Source organism: Nerophis ophidion, unplaced genomic scaffold (assembly GCF_033978795.1).
Source record: "Nerophis ophidion isolate RoL-2023_Sa unplaced genomic scaffold, RoL_Noph_v1.0 HiC_scaffold_338, whole genome shotgun sequence".
Classification (NCBI taxonomy): Eukaryota; Metazoa; Chordata; class Actinopteri; order Syngnathiformes; family Syngnathidae; genus Nerophis; species Nerophis ophidion.
The window spans coordinates 40288-51576 of NW_026907258.1; the positions used below are offsets into that span (position 1 = coordinate 40288).

The 11289-nt window shown below is 38.6% G+C and overlaps 1 protein-coding gene across 1 annotated transcript; it reads left to right on the plus strand.

Annotated features, from left to right (window-relative positions):
- Positions 1-5079: 5079 nt before the first annotated feature.
- On the plus strand, positions 5080-11212 carry LOC133548022 (T-box transcription factor TBX1-like; the record flags this gene model as incomplete). Its single annotated transcript, XM_061893461.1, has 5 exons — positions 5080-5101; positions 5163-5337; positions 5409-5510; positions 10808-10979; positions 11057-11212. Coding segments are annotated over exons 1-5 (627 nt in total), but the record flags the coding sequence as incomplete, so codon positions are not given.
- Positions 11213-11289: the final 77 nt, after the last annotated feature.

Consider the following 11289-nt stretch of genomic DNA (forward strand, 5'->3'; position numbering starts at 1 on the left):
GTCCCAAAAATAGAAGCTAAAATGAAGAATTAAATTAAAGTGTATTTATTATTCTTTACAATTGAACATGGATTTAAAATGTCAGGAAAGAAGAAGAAGGAATTTAAAAGGTAAAAAGGTATGTGTGTTTAAAAATCCTAAAATCATTTTCAAGGTTGTATTTTTTCTCTAAAATTGTCTTTCTGAAAGTTATAAGAAGCAAAGTAAAAAAATAAATGAATTCATTTAAACAAGTGAAGAACAAGTCTTTAAAATATTTTCTGGGATTTTCAAATTCTATTTGAGTTTTGTCTCTCTTAGAATTAAAAATGTTGAGCAAAGTGAGACCAGCATGCTAATGAATAAATAATATTTAAAAAACAGAGGCAGCTCACTGGTAAGTTCTGCTATTTGAGCTATTTTTAGAACAGGCCAGCGGGCTACTCATCAGGTCCTTACGGGCTACCTGGTGCCCGCGGGCATTGCGTTGGTGACCCCTGCTTTATTGTATAAAAAATATATATTATACAAGGTTTTAGGTAAGAGCTGTAGACATTTGATTATCTGGTAGAATAGTGTTTTACAGATAAGAAGATTCTACCAACTAAGAGATGATTGTTTTGCTTAGTTTGCTTTGAACCTCCATGCATTATAGCTTTGCCAAAGCTTGTTGTATATATTTTTCCTTGATGGTCGCACTATCCATCCATCCATCCATTTTCTACCGCTTGTCCCTAAGTTTTAGTTAAATATTTTTACCTGCATTTCACGGCTGTCACTGCATCCTGGGGTCCAGAGCAACAACATCCGACACAACCATGACAACTTCCAAGCTCTGCTACAATGAAACATTTATTTCTTATACAGCGCTTTTCTCTAAAGACTCAAAGCGCTTTACATTGTGAAACCCATTATCTTTTTCTTTAAGCTACATTTAAACCAGAGTGGGTGGCATCGGGAGCAGGTGGGTGAAGTGTCTTGCCCAAGGACACAACGGCAGTGACGAGGATGGAAGAAGCGGGGATCGAACCTGGAACCTCCAGGTTGCTGGCACGGCTGCTGTACCAACCAAGCAACGCCAACATAAGGTTTGTTCATTTCTAGTGTTTAACACGTTGACCAATAGATAAACAATTGAAGAGAAAATAGACTTAATTAAATAAAGACGTATTTTACAGGAGAAAAACATTGTATAATGTATAATTAAATGCAGAAAGTAGACTTAGGTAGGAAATAAATTCTTCTTCTTCCATGTAAAAATAAACATATGCCTTGTGATCCCAATGGGGCCCTATTTGTGTGAAGAAGCACATGTAAAATGTCAATGAATGAATGACAGGGCACTTAATATGAAATGTTACTTTTACTTTTACTTTATTCCCACCCACTTCATGCTCCATCCCTGATAGGACTTATAGTGGTAAAATTTCCCCACTTTATGTTTTAACAAAGTTGCATATTTCATTTTGCACAAAAAAACAAACAATTAACCAAACTTATTTCCAATAGTTTTTTTTTTTTCAGTACAAACAGGCATTACATTAAATTCAATTTCGATTAAAGAAGGTATAAAAACTCTTTCACATTAATAAAAAAACATTTGTAATGTTGAGGAAAGTGGTCTTTTAAATCAAATTCTAGCTATTTGAGGCATGCGTTTGTCATTAACTAGTTTGACATAAACTTTTACATACGGCGGGGGAAGGAGACGACACAACAGCAACAATCAGTTCAATATGTATATTGAACCTGGTGATGAATTGTTGGGGTGTGTATGCCACTCTAAGTGAATGGTGCAAGACGATGTGTAGATTTAATAATGTAAATGTTAGCAGAGTTTGTTGTATGTGCGTGTTGGATGAATCCTTCGTCAGACCGAAGGGGCAAGGCGAGAAGGAAGTCTGTGGACAAACAAGCGGTCGGGGGCTGGAGAGAAGCAACGAGGTCCGTGTCCAAGCAGGGGTCGAGGATCAAAGGAGGCAGTCCGGAATCCAGAAGGAAATCGAGGCACACCGCTCGATCACGGGAAACAGGAGAAGCACAGTGGGGAACACGAAATACATAAGACATGGGAACAGGGAAGTCCCATAGAGAGAGCAAGTACATACACAGGAGGGAAGCCAGAGATGGGAAGCTTACTACTAGGAGTGAACTACGTTCCGGCACTGGATCTTCATGTTCTTTATGCTGTCCATCTTCATGAGTGACACAGTGCGCTGATTACTGATTGCCTGCAGCTTTGCCAGCGTGAGCAGGGGCGTGTCCCGGCGCGCTTCCTGCGTAGGTGCCAGTCGATCTTGCAGCAGAAGGTATAAGGGATTGCAAATGCACCCTGACACAAACAATTAAATAAATGTGATCAGGTTCTGAAAGTATTTTAAATGGGGGGTGGGGGGGTGAAAAGCCTTAATGCCGCCATACAATATCGTTCAAAGCCTGCTTCGAAAAGCTGTGTACTCCAAAATGTGTTCCTTGTAGCCACTAATCCTTCCTCATTTTGAATAATAAAAAAAAAATCTGCACAAATAGTTGTATTCATTTTTGTTTCGTAGGTTTAAATATTTCATATGCTGTGTTCTTGAGTCAATGGTGCTGATCAATTTGAATTCATTATTATTTATTGCGTTTATTTTGTGTTATTTTTCAGTATCAAATGGTTCAAGTGGGTCAAACAATGTTTACAGTTTCAATAAGGTGTACAATTTTTTTCTTTAATTTCCGGCAAATTGATGCAAAGTAAATATTTTCTGTTAGGGACTAAAAAAACATTTTAACAGCGTTATTCTTTGTTGTAAGTTGATCTATATTCATTTATTTGTTCTTGTTTGTTTTCTTTAATGTTAATAAAAATAGAATGTTATGCAGAGGTGCGCCTATAAAATTATCATATACAAGTGATTCTCAAACTGTGCTATGGGCTCCATCTAGTGGTACACCAAAGAATCATCTAAGTAAATATTCAAACACAGTGTTACTCTTCAAACTGTGTGTACATGTTCAGTGGCTAAAAATATTGTATATACTTGTTAATTAAAACCTTTGCCTTATCCCCACATCTGCGCTCCCCTCACAGGTTTCTCATTGTATCCCATTGGGTTGATTTTTTCTTGCCCTGACATGGGATCCGAGCTGAGGATGTCATTGTGGCTTGTGCAGCCCTCTAAGACACTTGTGATTAAGGGCTATATAAATAAACTTTGATTGAGTAATTGATTGATTGATTGATTGATTGATTGATTGATTGATTGATTGATTGATTGATTGATTGATTGATTGATTGATTGATTGAACAAACAAGTAATTAAATGAAATATTTAAAAAAAAAGTAAAAAGGTTTTATTATTTTTTATACCATATGACAGGGGACCCCAAACTTTTTGACTTGGGGGCCGCATTGGGGACTGGGCTGTATATATATATATATATATATATATATATATATATATATATATATATATATATATATATATATATACAGTGGGGCAAAAAAGTATTTAGTCAGCCACCAATTGTGCAAGTTCTTCCACTCAAAATGATGACAGAGGTCTGTAATTTTCATCATAGGTACACTTCAACTGTGAGAGACAGAATGTGAAAAAAAAATCCAGGAATTCACATTGTAGGAATTTTAAAGAATATATTTGTAAATTATGGTGGAAAATAAGTATTTGGTCAACCATTCAAAGCTCTCACTGATGGAAGGAGGTTTTGGCTCAAAATCTCACGATACATGGCCCAATTGATTATTTCCTTAACACGGATCAATCGCCCTGTCCCCTTGGCAGAAAAACAGCCCCAAAGCATGATTTTTCACCATAATTTACAAATAAATTCTTTAAAATTCCTACAATGTGAATTCCTGGATTTTTTTTCACATTCTGTCTCTCACAGTTGAAGTGTACCTATGATGAAAATTACAGACCTCTGTCATCATTTTAAGTGGGAGAACTTGCACAATCGGTGACTGACTAAATACTTTTTTGACCCACTGTATATATATATATATATATATATATATATATATATATATATATATATATATATATATATATATTCCTCGCGCACTAATTGACTGAAAGAGTGCGCACTTGCGACGTGCTCGCCCGACACTGCGGTGTGTGAGCGCAATGATGTTACGTTATCGATGAGAAAATGCATTTTTAGACAATATGATATGCCTGAGCGGCTACGAGACACCGAGAGTAACAAGGTGGTGGTAAAGGGATTAGAAAGGACAGATTTTAAAAATAATAATTGGAATTACAATTTTTTTTTTTAACTTGGGACTTCCCGCGGGCCGGATTTTGGACGCTGGCGGGCCGCATACGGCTCGCGGGCCGTAGTTTGGGGACCACTGCCATATGATATAGTGTGAAAATCGAATTGAATCGAGAATTGATTCTGAATCGTATCGTCACCCCAAGAATCAAAATTTAATCGTGAGTTGTAAGATTCATTTCCTCGATGTTAAGCATTACCTTTTTTTTCTTTCCTGCAACTACCTCAAATAAGTACATTTGCACATGATGAATATAAAACTATTAATAAAAATAATACATAAAAAATAGCCAACCTCCGCTTTAGATTTTCCATTTTATTCAGTTTTAAAGAATGCACATAACCATAATTAGTGCGGTGTTGAAACGTAACATTGAAAGAATTCCCAAGAAAACTGGTAGAAGCAATTTGTTGTTATTTCCATCTTTCCACACTCAGATTGGAAGCTAATAATGTGGTACTCGCCGGTAAAGACAGGGCAACATTTAGGCTTGGGGCTAAATGAAACAGGAGTTAACAAGAAGTAGAACGTGTGTGCATGGCAGACTCACACTGAAAGGTCTTGGGGCCACATGCGTGCGCGCAGCTGTGACTGCGACATTATGTTTATTGTAATGGATGAGGAAGGTTTTGTGGTCCCCAGTGAGAAGTGCTAGATGTATAAAACCAGCTCGCCCTTCTGATGCTGCCGACACTATGCATCGTGCCCCCGGATTTGGAGGGTACCTGTTCTGATCAAACAGCACTGCTTTGCAAAGTCTATAATGAAAGGAAAGACGTTGCTATTAGAGAAAGAAACCAATAATTAACACTTCACAGAAAATGGCATCTCAGACACTGAATGGTAAGTATTTTGCAAGTAAAAAAAATTAGTTTTTTCACCCACATGCATTTTCCCTCTGTAGGTTCGCCGCTGCCTCCGAGCTGCAAATTGTCTCCAGTGTGTTGCACACATGGAACGTCTCTGTCGACCATTAAGGTCCCCCAAGTCAGCGGGGTCAGAGTTCAGCTGGAGATGCACGCACTTTGGCAGCAGTTCGACCAGCTCGGCACGGAGATGATAGTCACCAAAGCCGGAAGGTACGTACAATATTTCCTTGCCGCTTGTTTTTTGGGGGGTTTGTTTGAAATCTTTCATCCCCTCACGCTAGGAGGATGTTCCCAGCGTTCCAAGTGAAACTCTCAGGGATGGATCCTGCTGCGGAATATGTTCTGGTCATGGACTTTATCCCTGTTGATGACAAAAGATACAGGTAAGACTGAGACAGAGTGAGTCCTGAATATAATTTTCGGTGATGGAGAACATAAAAGAAACATGGGCCGATTCCATTTGCAAGAAATCAAATGTATAAATTAGAAGTGTCCCAATTCGGTATTGATATCGGTCCAATATCAGCAAAAAATCGCTGAGCAATCCAAAACAAGCAGTCCTGCAGTGCGTTTACTTGTACAAAGCAGGACAGCTAATAAACATCAAAATTAAATTAAATAGTACTTTATTTAAATGTCCTCCAATAAGCAAGGTTGGTCTTTTCTTGTATTTTAGTCAAGTCATTTACAAAAGATAAACATGGCAGGCTATAAGCTACTCAAAGTTAGCAGCTACATGAAAGCTAAGCTCACAATAGCACACAAGCTAGACATAAGCAATGAGTGTCCTTCATTGAAAAATAATGCAGCCTAAAATACAACATTTGTTCAAATAAACAAATAAGGAACACCGTATTTTCCCCACTATAAGGCGCACCAAAAAAACCTAAAATTTTCTCAAAAGCTGACAGTGCGCCTTATAATCCGGTGCGCCTTATATAAGGACCAATATTGAGCCACAACAGGTCTCGCAACTACGGGAAGCAGTCGCCGACTTCATTTTCCCCCGTAGGAGAAGAAGCGTGTGGTGCATGCTGGGATATATGACTGCTCCAGGCGTGCCGTTTTCATTTCCATTTGTGTGTTTATGTAAAGACCCCAAAATGGCTCCTATTGACATGATTTCAGGAAGGCAGGAATTGTCACTGAACTGCTAGACAACAGCAGTGACACTGACTCCATTAATGACGTCTTCTATGTAGAAGACTTCATATATCCCAGAATGCATGCACCGCGCGCTTTTTCTTCTACGGGGGAAAATGAAGTCGGCGGCTGCTTACCGTAGTTGCCAAACCTGTTGTGGCATGTTTAATACGGACACTGAAGAAGAAGAATTCGAGGGATTTGTGGATGAGGAATAACTTAATAAAGTGAGCTTTCCATGTTTATTTTGTGTGTTATGTTGTGTGACATTATCGTTTGAGCAACGTTGAGTTATTGATATATTGTTATTGCTTTGCACTATTTCGAGTGGTACTATATTGTGATTGCACAAACGTTTGATTTACCGTAACAGTATCAGACTGTTTTGTACGTGTTAATTGAATCAAGGAATAGTTCCCCTCCACTATGTGATATAAATGTTGCACTACATGTTATACCTTGCTGTTGTTAAAAGCAGAGGTGGGTAGTAACGCGCTACATTTACTCCGTTACATCTCCTTGAGTAACTTTTGGGATAAATTGTACTTCAAAGAGTAATTTTTATGCAACATACTTTTACTTTTACTTGAGTATATTTATAGAGAAGAAACGCTACTTTTACTCCACTCCATTTATGTACAATCAGTTCGTTACTCGCTACTTTTTATTAATCGATCTGTTAATGCACGCTTTGTTTGTTTTGATTTTGTCAGACACACATTCAAAGTAGGATCTACGCAAGCCTGCGTTTCACCAATCAAATGCAGTCACTGGTGACGTTGGACCAATCAAACAGAGCCAGGCGGTCACGTGACCGTCAGACGTCAAATCCGACCTAAAAAAGTTGAAAAACTTATTGGGGTGTTACCATTTAGTGGTCAATCGTGCAGAATATGTACTGTACTGTGCAATCTACTAATACAAGTTTCAATCAATCAATCAAAAGTGTGAAGGAAAAAAGACACTTTTTATTTCAACCGTACTTCCCGTCAAAAGACCAAGACTGATCGCACAGTTCCTGTCTTCACAATAAAAGTGCCGCTACATTGCGCCTGCGCTAACAAAATAAGAGTCACCGAAAGCCAGTGCAAACAAGCTAGCAAGCCACGGAGTTTGCCGCCAATGTATTTCTCGTAAAGTGTATAAAAATGAATATGGAAGCTGGACAAATAAGATGCCAAAAACCAACGACTTTCATGTGGTATTAGACAGAAAATAGGAACTTTTTTTCTCCTCATTTGAAAATGTGGACATTATCAGCACTATACTGTCTGATTCCAATCAATACAAGTCATCAGAATCAGGTAATACACCAACTTATATTCTTGTCTTCATGAAAGATAGGAATCTATATGTTAAACATGCATGTATATTCATTAAAACACCTTCAACATGTGAACAAAAACAACAAAATAAATTACTATAAATGATATACTGTATGTATATATATATATATATATATATATATATATATATATATATATATATATATATATATATATATATATATATATATATATATATGGCTTCACGGTGGAAGAGGGGTTAGTGCGTCTGCCTCACAATACGAAGGTCCTGCAGTCCTGGGTTCAAATCCAGGCTCGGGATCTTTCTGTGTGGAGTTTGCATGTTCTCCCCGTGAATGCGTGGGTTCCCTCCGGGTACTCCGGCTTCCTCCCACTTCCAAAGACATGCACCTGGGGATAGGTTGATTGGCAACACTAAATTGGCCCTAGTGTGTGAATGTGAGTGTGAATGTTGTCTGTCTATCTGTGTTGGCCCTGCGATGAGGTGGCGACTTGTCCAGGGTGTACCCCGCCTTCCGCCCGATTGTAGCTGAGATAGGCGCCAGCGCCCCCCCCCCCCCCGCGACCCCAAAAGGGAATAAGCGGTAGAAAATGGATGGATGGATGGATATATATATATGTTTATATATATACGTATGATATGTGTGTGTACGTATATATCAATCAATGTTTACTTATATAGCCCTAAATCACTAGTGTCTCAAAGGGCTGCACAAACCACTACGACATCCTCGGTTGGCCCACATAAGGGCAAGGAAAACTCACACCCAGTGGGACGTCGGTGACAATGATGACTATGAGAACCTTGGAGAGGAGGAAAGCAATGGATGTCGAGCGGGTCCAACATGATACTGTGAAAGTTCAATCCATAATGGATCCGAGGTAGATCACCTCGACTTGGTCATTTATTAAGTAATTGATTAACGTTGAAAAACTTATTGGGGTGTTACCATTTAGTGGTCAATTGTAGGGAATATGTACTGTACTGTGCAATCTACTAATAGAAGTTTCAATCAATCAATCAATGAATGCCTACTGAGCCTATGATGCTGTTAAGTTATTGTGGCTCAATTTGCCTTAATTTTTTATTTTAATGTATTATTATTTAATATATATCATTGTTTTAGTTGCTTAAGAGATATTCCTGGCTATGAATTTGCTCATTGCTATGTTTATATTTTTGTGCATTATTTGTTGCCGTAATCATTAAACAAACAGGTTACTCATCAGTTACTCAGTACTTGAGTAGTTTTTTCACAACATACTTTTTACTTTTACTCAAGTAAATATTTGGATGACCACTCCTTACTTTTACTTGAGTTATAAATCTCTAAAGTAGTAGTACTCTTACTTGAGTACATTTTCTGGCTACTCGACCCACCTCTGGTTAAAAGATAAACGAAATACCATGTCACTGACTTTACCTCGGGGAAAATAATAAAACAGCTGTTTATTCATTGAACGCTGGTTTGTAATCTATTAATAAAGTTTGACTGAACTATCCGACTGTTTTGTTGACATTCCCTTTAGCGCAGCTTCATCTAATGGATGCATAACGTAACCCTAGCCTCTACTGTAGCGCCTATTCTATGCGCCTATGTGGTGCGCCTTATATATGAACACAACTTTATAATCCGGTGCGCCTTTTAGTGCGGAAAATACGGTAATTATAGTTGCATATTATTTTTGCATACAAAGTCTCCAAGGTATAAGCATGTCAGAAAGTATCCAGTAACAAACGTGTCTGTGTCGAGAAATTTACTGCGTCGATAGCTCAACGTAACAGATTATTGTGGCCACTAAGTGTAGCTAAACACCAATTACCACCCTACTTCAACTTAAAGAAAAGATAAGTCGATTCCAGAAACTTAAAGGGGAATTTTGCCTATCTTTCACAATCATTATGAGAGACAAGAAGACAAAATCTCAGTGCATTCAGTCAATAGCAACTGCACTGTTTGGTTTGTCTTGGAAGATGTTTCGCCTCTCATCCGAGTAGGATTCATCAGTTCGTGCTCATAGACTTAGATTGGTCAGATCTAGTACAGCGGCTGGTGCCAAAACCCCAAATATTTATACTCCAAAAAAACAAAGGTGTGCCTGGGCAAGGATGGTTTTGCCCCATTATAGGGAGAAAAACAACTCTTTTGATGCAAACGAGCAATCCTAACTGTCAAAGCCAACGACAGTCGTTGAAGTGTAATTTCCCCTAGTTTGCATTGAGCTATTGTGTGGCAGAACTATCACTGTGGATGGACTACTACCAGTCCAAAATACCCCACGCTAACATTTCATTCAGTTGTAGACAAATGGCATAATTGGCATTCTGGTCACATTCTGAGACCAGAATGTTTCTAACTCCTGTTATTTGTTGGAGGCTAATTTGCAGAGTCTTTTAGGAATGGTTGAAAGGACAGTGTTGTATGTGGAGGACAGGTGTTGTCGCAAACCACCTCCTCTGTTCAGGGATGGTTTCTCAACCTGGACGTACAGTAGATGGCTTCCCCCACTCTTCTTTCGTACCATCTGTTCTCCCTGTCCAGAATCTGTACATTTTTGTTCTCAAAGAAGTGCTGTTACTCCCTGATGTGCAGGTAGACATCTGAGTCTTGGCCTGAATAGTTTGCCCGCCTATGCTGTGTGATGGGTCGGCTTAGTAGTTGTTTTTTTAATGATGAATGCACTGATTGGGGAAACAAAACTCACTACAATAAGGCGAAACAATCCTTGCCCAGGCACACCTCCTGGTTTAGGAGTATAAATATTTGGGGTTTTAGGCGAGATCTGACCAATCTAAGTCTATGAGCGTGAACTGATGAAGCCTACTCGGATGAGAGGTGAAACTTCTTCTAGGACAAACCAAACAGTCCAGTTGCGACCGATTGAATGCCCTAAAATTAAAAATAAAATTAATCTCTGCACAGTCATGATATCTAAATTATTTTTTATGTTATTTATTTTCGAAATGAAATGTTTTTGTTGAACATCTTAACATCAACATTAATATCATGAATCATTAATATATGAATGCCATATATTTCCAAATGTAATGCTAAAAGCTCACACATTACTTTCCGTCCTGTCATTTTCGGCTTGGAATCTCGTCATAAATGAAATTAAATTGTCTGGAATGGGTCAATACACATTAAGTAGTTCAATATTTGTGTTTTTAATTTTTGTGTTGAAAGAAGACAGGAATTTATGTTTATTTTGACGAGTGTGTGTGTCAGATATGCATTCCACAGCTCATCCTGGTTGGTGGCAGGTCGAGCAGACGTTGCAGCTCCGAGCCGTATGCACTTCCACCCGGACTCACCAGCTCGTGGGGCCCAGTGGATGAAGCAGACTGTGTCCTTTGACATGCTCAAACTCACAAACAACCTGCTGGATGACAACGGACATGTTAGTTCTGGCCTTTATGTGTGTAATGTTGACAAAATATATGTTAAATCGCCACATGTTCTCCCCTTCTCTGCCAGATGATACTGAATTCCATGCATCGATACCAGCCACGCTTGCATGTACTGTATGCAGACCCAGCCCGCGACAGTCATCTCAATGCCAATAGAAACTTTTGCTCCTTCTTCTTCCCTGAGACGCGGTTCATGGCAGTCACTGCCTATCAAAACCACAGGGTAGGGAATGAAAATATCAAAAAATATATATATATTACGAATTTTCTCAATCTAAGCTCTCTTTTTCTCAGATCACA